Here is a 13,806-nt window from a genome sequence, read left to right as displayed (position 1 = left end):
GTTATAAGCGCTAAAATATATATTATAAGTTATCTAAATAAATATATATTGGTTGGTTTAGTTGGCGAACATGTGAAAGTGACCAAAAAGTGATAGTGACCAAAAGCGGCCAGAACTCACCAAAATATACATATGTTTTTTTTTTTTTGATAGAAAAAAAAATATACATGTGTTGAATTTTCTTGTTTTGTTTTTGTTTTCTTAATTAGCCATAAATCATATATACATTTTAAAATGGGAAAAACTCAAAAACATCTTATTTTTATCAACAAGCATGGTCTTTAATCAAACCTAAATCATGTTAAAGATGCTCTTTTTGAACAAACTGGGGAAAAAATATTATTATTCACCGAAAAAAAATTCTGTCTCACTTTTTATATTTTACTTTAGAGTCAAACAATCACAATTTTTATATACTTGTTTTTTGATTTTTGTTTTTGTTTTTTCTATTCTATAAAATAACCAATGTTTAAAATGGGAAAAAAAGTTAAGACAAGTAGAAAGTTACATGAGTGATAAAGCAAAAGTGAAATACAAACAACTGGGACAAAGATTTCTATTCAATATCTCATCAAAAAAGAAGATTTCTATTCAATAGTTACCATACAAGTTATAAGATTACTAGGAATATGTCATCCTTGTGATAGTTTTCTTCCTACTTGTCATTTATGAAATTTAACTTTTGTACGCTTTGAAATCTATGAGGATACAGTTAGATTTCTTTCACTCTTATATTTGTCCACTTGCCTAGGCCTAAACCTATTGACAACATTCAAGAACTTTAAAAACAAAACAAAAGGAAAAGCTTATCTACAACAAAAAGAGAGAGGGGGTGTTGAAAAAGACTTGAGCCATTGAGAAATGAGATATCGGTCAATCCATTAATTTTCTAATTAGCATTTTCTTCTTTGTTATTTCAACTTAAATTATTGCTTCAGATATGTTTTGTGCCAATTGTTTGATCGTGAAACTTTATTGAATACCAACCTAATTCTTTAGATTCCAAGATCTAAAGATGGATTTTGTGGTAGGCAACTAAAGATTAGGATCAATTATCTAAGTAAGATGCCACATGTGAGCCTCTCTTTTTTCACCTCCCTCATATCATAGGATCCTAGTTCACTGGTATTATATATAACAATCTTTTTACAGATGTGTTGGCAGTTTCATATAAAATCCTTTTCTATGAGAGGGACGTTAAACATATAACTACTATATGAGATAAAATTTTTAGAGGATATTATTATTGTGACCACCTTTTAAATTTGTTAACGTTGATACAGTACGGGGGAATAGTTGGAGGAAATGATAATAACTATAGAAGTTTGAAACTTTGAATTGAAGCATCATCAAAATTCGGCTGAAAGTCTAAAGTCTTTATATTTCACTTGCACTTAAAATAAAAGCAGGCCAACAACATCATTATAAGAGACAAAGGGAGAAATGAAAAGAAATGAAAAGGAAAGGAAAGAAGGAGAGAAGCACCAACAAGCAAGTTGGAATACACCTATTCTCATCAAACCGATAATAAATATAAACAGAACTTTTTCCCTTTTACATGCCCAATGGGTTAAGAACTTAAGATTGAGCAATTATAAAATTGAAAGTGCATATCAAATTTAGCTAAAATTTGTGGATTTTAATCTTTCAGAGTAACAAAACAATAAATGTTGTATCGTGCATCACCCCAGGACAGGACCTCTTTGAAATTGGAATAGTCTAAATAGATGGCTATTGGGTCTAAATATATGGACTAATGGACTAAGGAGTGTTTTGTTTTTGTTTTTCTGATTCTGAACGGTCTATATATATGGATTTTTAAGAAGGAAGTACACATTTCATATTCATATCTATTTTTGTTTTTCTCTCCAAATGACTGCGTTTAGTTGTAATAAATTTGATTCCCAAAAGTTTCTCCAAAAAAAAAAAAAAAAAAAAGTTTTAATAAATTTATAAAGACAACAGGAAAAGTTTTATACATGATAAAAATCATAATCACATTCACAACGATTAACCATTGGCTTGTTAAGTCTGTGACTTAATTCATGAAATGAAAATTTTCAACAAAGCAATTATCCCCTTATGATTTGGTGCAATACAATTACAATTTAGTCACACATGATTTGTTAATTGTTATATTTTTGAATTACTAAAATTTGTATTAAAATAAAGTCAAGAGTTTTATGATTTAGTGACATAATCTGTTCTATTTTATTAGAAGACCTAAAGTTTAAATTCTTACTTCCTTATCGTTGTTGTAAAAATCAAATTCAAAAAAAAAAAAAAAAAAGGTTTGGATCACAAAAATTTATTAGGGTATTTTGGGTGAAACACTACTACTTCAAAGTTTTTAAAATTGTGAGTTTTAGTTAGTTCAAATGGTAAAATCTCTGATGATTGAATAAGAGATTTGAGGTTTAATCTCTGCTTACACTAAAAACCGATTGATGTCTTAGTTTGATAACAAAGAACTATCATCAGAAGCGGAGTTTTTAAAATAAATTGTGATACTGATAGGGTCAAATCATAAAGAGATAAATTGTAATTTTGTCTCACTCTCTTCTTTTCTTTCTTCTATTTTTTTTTTTTTTTTGGGTGGAAGTCCCATGGTTAAAATCATAAGTAGGTGCAGTAAGTCATCACTAACCCTATCAAAAGTGGTATAATCCCACATTGATAGGAAAGAAGCATAGATGTGTGTGTATTAATCCTAGATTAATGTGTAACTTTAGTGAGTGTGAGAGCTATGAGACAGTTTTATCAGAGTAAAAAATTAAATTTTATTTAATGTATTAGTATGTGGGAACTTTTAAGTATATATAAAACAGTAAATCCCTAATTCCAAGCATGAAAGTTTCAGCATGATTTGGATTTTGATAACTTGTCTACACGGCGTTATGAAAGGACTCTATTAAAGTGCGTATATGAGTTGTAAAAGCTAGAAGATCACTTTCTTAATTCTTAATTACTGTATTTCTTACAAACGAATGAACGATTGTTGCTTTGATGAATTTTCTTTCTAATTCAGGCTAAAAGGCCAAATAGCTTTGCACTCCTTGACCCACCAATTAATATGCATTTTTTTTTTTGGGTTAAAATTAATATGCATTTCGCAATGTCATTTCTGTAGCTTGCTGCGGACTAAAAGCAAAGATCTAAAGTTGAATATTTGGTTGAAAATTCCAGAATCACTGTGTAAAAACTAGGTGATGTTCTGCACAATGTTACAAATTTATTTTTAAAAAAATTATAATAAATTACTAATTAGAAAAAGTTAATAGATGCCTTCAGAGTATTGGTTTAAAAAATATAATGTGATTTGTAGGTTAAATAATGCATGTATTAGGGTCTGATAGGTATGAAGATTTTTGTTTTTGTTTTCAAAACAGTATTAAAACAATTTTTTAAAAATTGAACTTAAGAATATTTTTTAGAAAATAATTTTTATATTATACGTGTTTGGCTCCTACTTTTAAGAACAAGTTTTAAAATGTACTTTTTTTATGATAAGTTTCAAATTTGAAGTGTGAAAATTCTTTTTGTAGTAAAGATAAGCTCCTTAATTTATGAGATATAAAAGTTTGGACAAATATGTAAGTTCCATTGTTTTCAACTTATTTACAACTATGTTATTAAAAAAAAAAATTCTATATTATGAAAACAACCGTTAGTCGTTTTCAAAATCCTATTCTAAATCAGGAAAATAGGATATAGTTTTTTGAAAATTGTATTTAGAAAATATTAGTGAAACAATAAATTCAACTGTGGAACCCACCATTTTATGGCTTGCAAAACAAAAAACTATATTTAAATAGTTTTTTGAAACTTGAATTTTAAGCTAATCTTATAATCCCCAAATATAAGCTAATCTTGTGAATATTCATAGTTTTTATTAGATTTTTAAGACTCATATTTCTAATTTCTATTGCCTTTTTTTTAAAATCCAAAAACTAAAGAGTTTGGTCCAAATAAAAAAAATTCATACTTTTCAACCCAAAAATTAAGAAAAATTTTTTTTGAGCCAAAAATTGAAAAAGCAACTTACAAAAATTATCAATTTACGGACCAATTAATTCAAAATGGACCTAATTGTACCGAAGCAAACCAAAGTGGATTGAAGTGGACCCATGTGGAATGAAATGGACCATAGCAGACCAAATTGGACTGAGTAGGCCCAAGTGGACCATGATAGACTGAAATAGAATTATTGGATTGAATGGACCCAAGTGGACTAAAATTGATTGAATTGGAATGAAATCGACCGAATTGGATTGATTAGACCAAATGGAATGAATTTGATAGAATAAGACTAGATCGAATGGACTGAAGTGGATTGAGTAGACCAGGATGGATCGAAATAGGCTGAAGTGGACCAGTTAGATTGAAATACTATATTGATGTGGCTTAATGGGAGCATAGAAACAATAAATACTACTCTTTAACTTTTAGATATTATATAGATTTGAAGATGATATTAATTGATCAACTATATTAATATAAATAGGGAAGCCACATTGATCACCCTCTCCTAACTATTTTTTGTCTATACATTATATAAAGATATTGATATAAATAGAATTATTTAGTTTAAGAATTCTTTTTTTATGATTTTTGGCATTAGTAAAAGAAATTTTATTAATGTTTGTTGCACACATCTTATTGTACACATTTTTTAGTTTAAGAGTTCTTTTTATAATTTTGAAACTGCGTCTTAAAAATAGGATTTCACAATTTAATTAAAAATTGTGATTCGATTTAAATGAAATTGTGTTTTAAATACACAATTTCAACCGACGTGGCGTGTGCACACGCCACACACTGATGTGTAATCAATCATCAGCCCTCATTAAAAATGTATACAAAGTATTTGTTTGATACTCGTTTTTAATTTATAAGCAAGCGTGGTACATGTGCAACAAATCCTTGTATTCATTCATGTGGACCAACATTAATACTACCATGTAGGTAGGTGGCAATAAAATTGCCTTGATTTTGACAAAAAAACATACGAGGAGAAATTTAAAAATTGGAGTCAAAACAAAGAAAAGCAAGGTGCAATGGGTGTTAGTGCATGCAAAACGAGATGGATCGGATGCAGTGGCATGTATAGTGTATACAAAAAGCAAAAGTTGCAAAATGACAATAGAATACAAGAGTGGCCATCAGATTGTACGGAGAATAAAGCGGTCAAGAGAGAGTGCCAGTGCAACATTTGCTACGTTCCTTGCTCTGCGCTACGGAACAGTAACAGTGCGTGCAAAAGTGGACAGTGCCAAATGCCAACAGTAAATGATAATACTAACAATAACAAACGCTTTCTCAAAAAAAAAAAAAAAAAAAAAAAACAATAACAAACGCACACACTGTCTCTGCCTCATCTTCTTTCCATTTTCACTAGTCTGTTATTAGTCACAGTCTGAGAGTCTTGAGTCCACCACAGAGAAATTGAGAGGTGGCTTTTTGAGGTAAGAGTTTTTTTTACATAACAACAATCAAACATTTCATATTCATTCTTGCATTTATTTTTTTCTCTTTTGTTCTTCCTAATTTCTTCTTGCATTTCGGGTAAGAATTTTGACATAAGAACAATTAAACCATTCGCATTCATTGCTCATGCTCATCATATTCATGTTCATGCTTGCATCTTTTTCTTTTTGTCTTCCTAATATCTTCTTTATTTATATTCTTGAAAAAGTTGTATAAGGTACTACTTAATGATTATGAGGAAATGAATAAGGGAAAACAGGAAAAGATCACTATTTGCTCTATTCTTTCCTTCTTTTTCAATGGTTTTTTAGTTTGATGGATTGCATTGAAAACTAACGGTAGCAGCCTTTGGATTTTTTGTCAGCTTCAAAAGCCTCACTAAAAACCTTGCTTTTAATATTAAAAATTTTATGGCAACATAGGATTTGCATTTTTTAATTTTTTATACTAGTGGTTTGGCCCTTATAGTATATAGCTGACCCACTTGCTAATGTAACAGTAGTGTTTGAATATTTTCCCGTGGTTTCAATATTAAATTCCATGGACTTCTGGACCTTCATTGTTCTTACATTTGCCTCTGGATTTTCAGTCAGCTTCAAAAGCCTCGCTAAAAAACCTTTTTTTTTTTATTATTTTTTATTATTAAAAATTTTATGGGCAACACAGGATTACCTTTTTATACTAGTGGTTTTGGTTCTTTTAGTATAGATGATGATACACTTACTAATGTAACAGTAGTGTTTGAATATTTTCCTGTGGTTTCAATATTAAGTTGCATAGACTAATAGATTGCTAATGTCTCTGTTGCTCATCTTTCTTAGTTTGTATTGTAGCTAAAATGGATCTCACTACTTTTGTCTTGTCTGTATATCTTGTAGTAATTGTTCCTCAAAGTTATGTGAATTTCATTTCAGGAAATGGAGAATCTTGAATTCTTGAACAGTGATATTCCCTCTAATATCCTATGTCGTTTGCCTTCAAAGACTCTTCTTCGATTTAAGTGCGTTTCTAAAGGTTGGTACAAGCTTATATCCGACCGGTCCTTCATCCAGAGTCAATTACAAAAGCAAAAGCCTACCGTATCGGGATTCATATTCCAAGGGAAGTATCAGTGGTGCAATGAAGACATCAGAACAGTTAGCTACATTCCTGTTGTTGAATCACAAGTTGAAGGTGAAGGTGACAGTGATGAAAAAGTGCAGCAAAAGGGGTTTGATTTCCTTCCTGAGGATGTAGTGATGTTAGCATCATGCAATGGGATTGTATGTTGCCGGAGTTGCTTTCCTGATCAAGCTCAAGACCCTGTTGTCTATGTGTGCAATCCCTCAAAAAAGGAGTGGATTAAATTACAATCAACTGCTGCACTTGACAATCTTAGCACCATAGGATTGGCGTTTGACCCAACTCGGGATCCCATAGACATTTCTACTAAATTCAAACTGGTTAGAGTCAGGCAGTTGGAGACTGAGGAGGAGGACTTCTGCTATACTTTTGAAGTATATTCATTCCAAACTGGGGCATGGACAAAATCAAATGAGATCTGCCACTGCAATAACAATTTAGTCCAGAACAACAGTGTCTATGTTGGAGGGATTTTACATTGGCGAACAGATGGAGATAAAGTGCTCACATATGATGTAGAGAAGGAGCTATCTTGGTTAATTTCAGTACCAATCCCCGCGATGGAATTTGAGACCATCCCTCAGGCATGCATTGGAGATTCTGAAGGGCGAATGCATTATGCAATGGTCTCTGAAAAAGGACTTCACATATGGTTCCTTGAAGATTTTTTTGAATCCAAATGGACTCTCAAACACTCAAAATCTCTGCAGGAAATTGAAGAAGAGCATCCGCGGTTTTACAATCTGCATCAAAGAGTGACGGAAGCAGTGACTTATCATATGGAGCCATGGATGGTTCCATTGGGGATTAAAGACGGATTGTTGTTACTTAGGGTGTCTACCAAGTTGTATCTTTATGAAATTGAGACATGCAGTGTGAAGCAAGCTTGTTCACTTTCTAAGTTGGGTCCACATATTATGTTTTGTCCAGTGGTGCTACCCTACTCAATGAGTTTGGTGCCATTGAATCCGCATAGAGAGCTGCCACTCTATTAGGATTTATATATATATTTTTGGGTTTTAAAATGTAAATCAGTCTCTAAGTTTGATTTTAGTCTCTAAGAATTCAAAATTTGAATTTAGTCTCTAATGTTTGATAGCATTTTGAATCTCACCTTTTAGTTCATGTCCATTAATGAGAAGCCTTTTGTGGGTTCCAGTTAACTCATCTTGTAAAGTCTCTTGTACCTCTAAAATTGTTGTCAACATTTAGGACTGAGGCTTTAATCAAACCAACTTGTCTATTTATGTTCATAGATACTGATCTAATGTACATTATTGCATCTTATTTTGCCTGTACCTTGAATTGAAATTAGAATTATCTCATAATCTCTTGGGTTTACATAATTATAGGAAATGGAACTCAGAAAAGGGCTTCTATCAATTTTGAGGTAATGCAGTTTGCTGTGGCACTTGCACTGATCTGCCGCACTCTATATGCAAGTATTCTTTAATAACCCAAGTTTTGTGAGTGATTAATATGTAAAAATTTAAGAAGAAATTGTCATTAAAAAACTCAGATGGAAATGATTGAGAGACACAGTCTGAATGTATATATAAACCTAGTTTAATGCAGGAAATTAGGAGGCAGGGGCCTCATAATTGCAGAGCATGCACTGGTAGGAATGCTAAAGACAATTGATGACATTCTGGTACTCCTCCAGGCATACAAAACTCTGAAATTTCAAGATCACATATACCCATCTTCTGATGCAAAACCATTATTTAATTTTGAAGCCCTCATATTGGACATTATCCTCTTCCTAGTTTAGGTTATTAACTGTCCTTTGGGTCTGATACTGTTGTCAGGAGGCTCAGTGAACTACTCATGCAACCCATGTTCAATCATAAGCATTAAGGATTGTATTGGTGTCTTGAAATTAATGGGCCACCACAGTGGTAAGCTGCATTTCTTTGAATAGCTTTTTGCAGCTATTCTGTTTGTGTTGCGTTCTGGTTTAGAGTAGCTGCGTTGGTTGTTTCTATGTCTTGCAGATGTTTTTTGCTTGTGTTGTGTGAAGGTTGCACTCTTTTGAACTATCTTTTCTTGGTTTGTTTTGAATTTTCCTCATTCGTCCTCCCAAAAAACGTTTATCCTACTAGTCACCAATAAAATACAGTAAAAAATAAAATAAATAAAATTCATTCAGACTATTTTTTGGATTGCTTGGATATAGCTCATCCCTTGTTTAATGGTCAGAGTTTCAAATTCCTTTTAACATGTTATATCTCCTTGAATTGAGATTCAACTATTAAGGTTCATAATATGTCATTGTCATTGTTGTCTATTGTAATCAAAATATTTTATAATTATGCCTTCTTTCAAACTTCTTACTTCTAACTTCTAATTGATGCTTGTTTCCTTGAATAATCCCTCTATGGCATACATTGGACTTCTGATCTCTTGTCTTTTGCAATTCTGCCTCCAAGGAAAAAGGTGTGAGCAACAATCAGGTCAAAATTATATCAAGGTTGATAAGAAAGAACCCATAGAGAAACTTATAATGACAAACAGAATAACCAAATAGTTGTACCTGATGCTAGGGTGCAGAATATAATAAGTTCACCAGGGCTCATTTATTCCTCCAGCCACAATAAACAATCCCCATTTACAAGGAATTTCGGAGAGCACTTAGTAATGCAAGCAATGATTTTGGATAGCCAAGGGAGTAAGTCTTTCCCTTTTGCATATTATTTCCAATGACCACATCTTCCTGTATTTGACTTCAAATATTGGTTTGATGCTATATTAGGTTACAAATTTTGAAATATTTATTGTCAAAATCATATCACATGATTCAGTCCATTGATGTTTGTCATCTTTTCCTTTGTGAGTTTGTATTGCATAATTTTGTATATGTGGTAATTCAATCTAATTCCCCTGAGAACTAGTTCAAAAATAGAAATATGAAGATGATGCATCCCCTGCTTGAAGAAGCTTCTAACAAGGAAATTTTGTAGTTAAAATGAAATGCACCAGTTAATCTCTTCACTAGCAAGAAGCACTTGTTGAAGACAGATCAGATGTGACAAATCCTGAGCCGGTGCCAACTGTTGAATATTGATCAAACATGGTAAATCTACTTACTGTAAATGGAGGTGCTGATGGTTGAGGAAGGTTTATCAATTTGCTTGCAAGCATGAGTACGACCATTGACATGGTAGGTCTATCATTAGGATCTTCTTGAACACATAACAATGCAATATGGATCAATCTCAGTACCTCACTTATAGGACAAGTATCAACTATGGTCTGATCTATAAATTCCAGTCCTTTGCCATCATTCCATAATCGCCATGCCTATTGGTAAATTTATTTTTAGTTCACAATAATAAGAAAAAACATAATTTGAGCTCAAAAGATATGGAAAAGAGACGTACATATGACAGAAGGCTTTCTTCACGCTCTGGATGATAGAAGCCGCTGTTCTTTTTTCCACTAGCAATTTCTAGCAGTAGAATCCCGAAGCTATATATGTCAGACTTTATTGAAAATAGTCCCTCCATTGCATATTCTGGCGCCATGTATCCACTATGGGAAAAAATATGTATTATGATACAATATGGTTTCAATCACAGTAAAAGAATGAAAGAAAAATTATCCTAAATGTAATATACTATCTTTAAGAGCATAAGTTACATTGACATAACCATGACTTGGGAAAGTTGGCTTTCTTCCTTTGCAATTTCCCCTTCTCACAGTTCTTAAGTTGGCTTTCTTCCTTTGCAATTCCCTCTTCTCACAGTTCTTACTTTAAATCACTATTGACATTGTAGAGTTTTCCACATGATTTTACTGCTAAATTTTTTAATGAGTTTAAAACAAAATTTGCAAAATGTAGAGTGGAAAATCAAATGAACCTCCCCTTTCCCATAACATGTACGTGAGGGACCAAACTTTTGTTTGATCATGTCTTAACAATTTGTCCATATTAGTGATTGTGGAAATAAAATTTATGAAGGGAATGCTTACTATGTACCCACAACTCTGATTGTGTTGGCTTCTATTTGATTGCCCCCAAAAATCCTAGCAGTGCCAAAATCTGATATCTTTGGGTTCATTTCATCATCTAGCAAAACATTACTTGCTTTCAAATCCCTATGGATGATTTTGAGCCGAGAGTCCTCATGTAGATAGAGAAGTCCTTTTGCAATCCCGTTGACAATGCTTGTACGTTTAGCCCAGTCTAGTTCTTTACATTTCTTTGGATCTGTATTGTAATAATGGGGCAAAAGTTTCTTTCATATAGGACACTTTTTCCATATAATTTCCTACAATAAATGATGCTGTGTATGTGTTTGAGAGAGAGAGAGAGAGAGAGAGAGAGAGAGAGAGAGAGAGAGCAAACCAAACAAGAAGACATCAAGACTAGTGTTGGCCATGTACTCATAGACTAGAAGTTTTTCTTCTCCTTCCAAGCAGCATCCCAAGAGCCTTACTAGATTCCTATGCTGAAGTTTTGCAATTAAAATCACTTCATTCTTGAACTCTTCAAGACCTTGTTTTGATTTCATTGAAAGCCTTTTAACTGCTATTTCCTTCCCATTAATCAACTTGCCCTGGATGCATTTTAAACTTCATCAGCAAAAAATGATCACATAGTATTGGTAGACATACTCTGCTACATGTTACAACGTTAAGGTGATTTCTCCGGAAATCAAATGATCCTAATTATTGCTATATATTAATTTCAAATGCAAACGATCCAATAATTTCTAAAGATGAATAATATATATTAATTACTATGCTTTTTTTACCCTGTACACTGGGCCAAAACCACCTTCTCCAAGCTTACTGGCATCAGAGAAATTGTTTGTAGCAGTCAATATTGTACTTAAATTGAAGTAATTCATTTCTCCTCTGTTGTCATCATCCCTTCCATAGATACTATAGTCTAAGTGCATTGAAAGTGAACCTGCTAAATTATTTCGTAATGGAATTTCTTGGCTTTTATCTCCATCTGAGTAATAAATTAGATAAAACAAAAATTAATGAAAATATAGAAATACAAATTTTAATAGAACTTATAAAAAAAAAAAAAATCAAATATTTTGAAAGATTGGCTAAACTGAATCTACCTAAATTTCTTTTCCTCCTGTCTGATGATGAATAATACCAGAAACCCAAGACAGCTGCAACTATTGCAATTGATGCAAGTGATGATATAGTAATGATTACTGTCTTTTTTGTCTTCTTTCCTCCATCTCCTGTTGCTCATCATAGAAATCAGCCTAAGTTTGCTTAAAGTAATTGTAAGTCGATGAATCAACGATATATGAATAATTGTAAGGACATAAGCTGCCCAAAGCCCCAAACTATCACATATAAGACAAATATGTAAGTACAGAAGTAAACACAAAGAACTTCTTCAAGTTGTAGACTAAAACCTTCATGTTTGTGATTGTGAGTTTGAATGGATGTTTACCTAGCTTCTGTATGCCAATTACTTCCCAGCAGTTCTAAAACAGCTATTATCCTTTAGCCTTCTGTTTAGAAAAAAATTTCCCTTTCATTCAGGTCCTTCTTAAATAATTTTGTTTGGTTTACTACAGTTTTTATCATTTGGAACACTAAATAATGAAATTGATCATCTAAGACGAATACTCTACGCCTGTTTGGCACACAGAAATGAAGTGGATAATTGTTATCTCAACCAATACGCCAAGTTGTTGATATTTTCATTCAAAGGATTAAAAATTTTCAGTTTATGAAAATTCAACAGTTGATGTAAATGATGTGGTACTAAAAATTATTTTAAATTTATAACATTTAATCCAAAAACATTATATAGATTCATTTGTGGAGAGGATCCTAAGATTTCTTTGTTCACCTCACTCACATATACCAAATAATTCTCCACAAACCCTTCCATAGGCCGGGGTGGGGGTGAGGGGAGAGAGAGAGAAAAGAGTCTTGTAGTTCAATTAGTACATATATTTGTTCAAACTCTCTTCTTAACCATCAATCCATACAACAAAGAAAATTACAAATCTACATGTCTTACCTGATGATTGAGGTGGGGGCGGTGGTGCTGGTGCTGAAGGCGGCGGCACTGGTGGTTGTTGAAAGAAAGAGTAGGTCTCATACCTTATACTGCAACTTGGGGTTATGATACGCAACCCTATTTTCGATTGGCAACAACTCTCAGCATCCTTGATCAACAGGCTTAAGCAACTGCTGCAACCACTACTATTGATATCTCTAGTACACTGCACCAACCCATAAGTTTGATTGGATCCATTACTTGCTGTCAAATTCCCATCATGAAACAACATATCGTCATTTACTGCTGTCCCTGTTAGAATGTTCATTAGAGCAACTGCGCTAAAGTTGGGCTGATCAGGTGAGGTTGTGTTCCCGACATTCCACATGAGTACCCCTGGAGAAGTTTGTACCTGTCCAAAGAAATTAACATTGGAATAGCGTAACATGCATTCATCGTACCATATGATTGCGCTATTATTAGATGGACACCGAGTTGTGATGTCTTGGGTGGCATAGCTGACACAACTTTGGCAGGTACTATTAGAAACATCGCCTCGGCAGAGAAAGAGTCCATAGATGCCAATATTAGAGCTATCGTTGTAGAAGCTGTAGTTTTGGGAAGCTTTAGATGATAAAGAATTCAACAGGACTGTGAGGTTGGATTGATAATTAGCGTTGGTGGTTTGATTTGATTGATCTAAACATATGTTGTCATTATAGGTTGGCTGGGAATTAATAGAGCTTGTAAGGGAAAACACTGCAAACAATATTAACGGAAAGGCTGTGGTGTTGTGGAGGGAAAACATTTTACCTCCTATTCGCCCAGGCTTGAACAGAAACTTTGTCTTTGTACATGAACATAGGCTTAAGAAATGGCTGATTATCCATTAGAAATAATTTCGATCTCAAGAACTATTCATAAAAGGAAAATTAATTATTCAAGTAGTATATTAGAAGTTATATGATGTAATTGGAGTTGATCTTTTGACTGTTTCTTTGGCTAGCTTGTGTAAATTAGATTCCTTCTCTCACTTTAAAATGCCAATGTGTACACATTTTAATCCCTACATTTAATTGAAAGATTCAAAGCCTTAAGGTTTAAAAATGAGAAGGCGGCCCGAAACTCAAATCTATATATATATATATAAAACCGAAGCCTTTGCTGGCACCACAATTTTCCACGTCAGCACAATATTTAAAAAAGCACAATAT

General features: G+C 32.9%; 2 protein-coding genes across 4 annotated transcripts; one reads left to right on the top strand and one right to left on the bottom strand.

The window, feature by feature from the left end:
• Positions 1 to 6,008: 6,008 nt before the first annotated feature.
• LOC126727270 (F-box protein At5g49610-like) lies at positions 6,009 to 7,776 on the top strand. Its single transcript, XM_050432853.1, has one exon. The coding sequence runs from the start codon at positions 6,405 to 6,407 to the stop codon at positions 7,602 to 7,604; it is 1,200 nt and encodes a 399-aa protein (XP_050288810.1). The 5' UTR covers positions 6,009 to 6,404; the 3' UTR covers positions 7,605 to 7,776.
• Positions 7,777 to 8,730: 954 nt separating this feature from the next.
• On the bottom strand, positions 8,731 to 13,553 carry LOC126727263 (cysteine-rich receptor-like protein kinase 10). Of its 3 annotated transcripts, XR_007656195.1 has the most exons (8): positions 12,614 to 13,545; positions 11,688 to 11,816; positions 11,367 to 11,569; positions 10,958 to 11,168; positions 10,582 to 10,819; positions 9,990 to 10,140; positions 9,143 to 9,909; positions 8,731 to 9,027 (listed from the first exon to the last, which is right to left on the bottom strand). XR_007656195.1 is itself a non-coding variant. In XM_050432847.1 (7 exons), the coding sequence occupies exons 1-7, from the start codon at positions 13,398 to 13,400 to the stop codon at positions 9,601 to 9,603; spliced, it is 2,028 nt and encodes a 675-aa protein (XP_050288804.1). In that variant the 5' UTR covers positions 13,401 to 13,545; the 3' UTR covers positions 8,731 to 9,600. The 3 variants fall into 3 exon arrangements, 1 of the variants encoding a protein (XP_050288804.1); XM_050432847.1 differs by having other exon boundaries at positions 8,731 to 9,909; XR_007656196.1 differs by lacking the exon at positions 8,731 to 9,027 and having other exon boundaries at positions 9,769 to 9,909; positions 10,589 to 10,819; positions 12,614 to 13,553.
• Positions 13,554 to 13,806: the final 253 nt, after the last annotated feature.

The sequence above is a fragment of the Quercus robur genome, chromosome 5 (genome assembly GCF_932294415.1).
Source record: "Quercus robur chromosome 5, dhQueRobu3.1, whole genome shotgun sequence".
Lineage (NCBI taxonomy): Eukaryota > Viridiplantae > Streptophyta > Magnoliopsida > Fagales > Fagaceae > Quercus > Quercus robur.
Note: the sequence above shows the minus strand (reverse complement) of the source record. Positions and strands in the feature narration are given on the sequence as shown.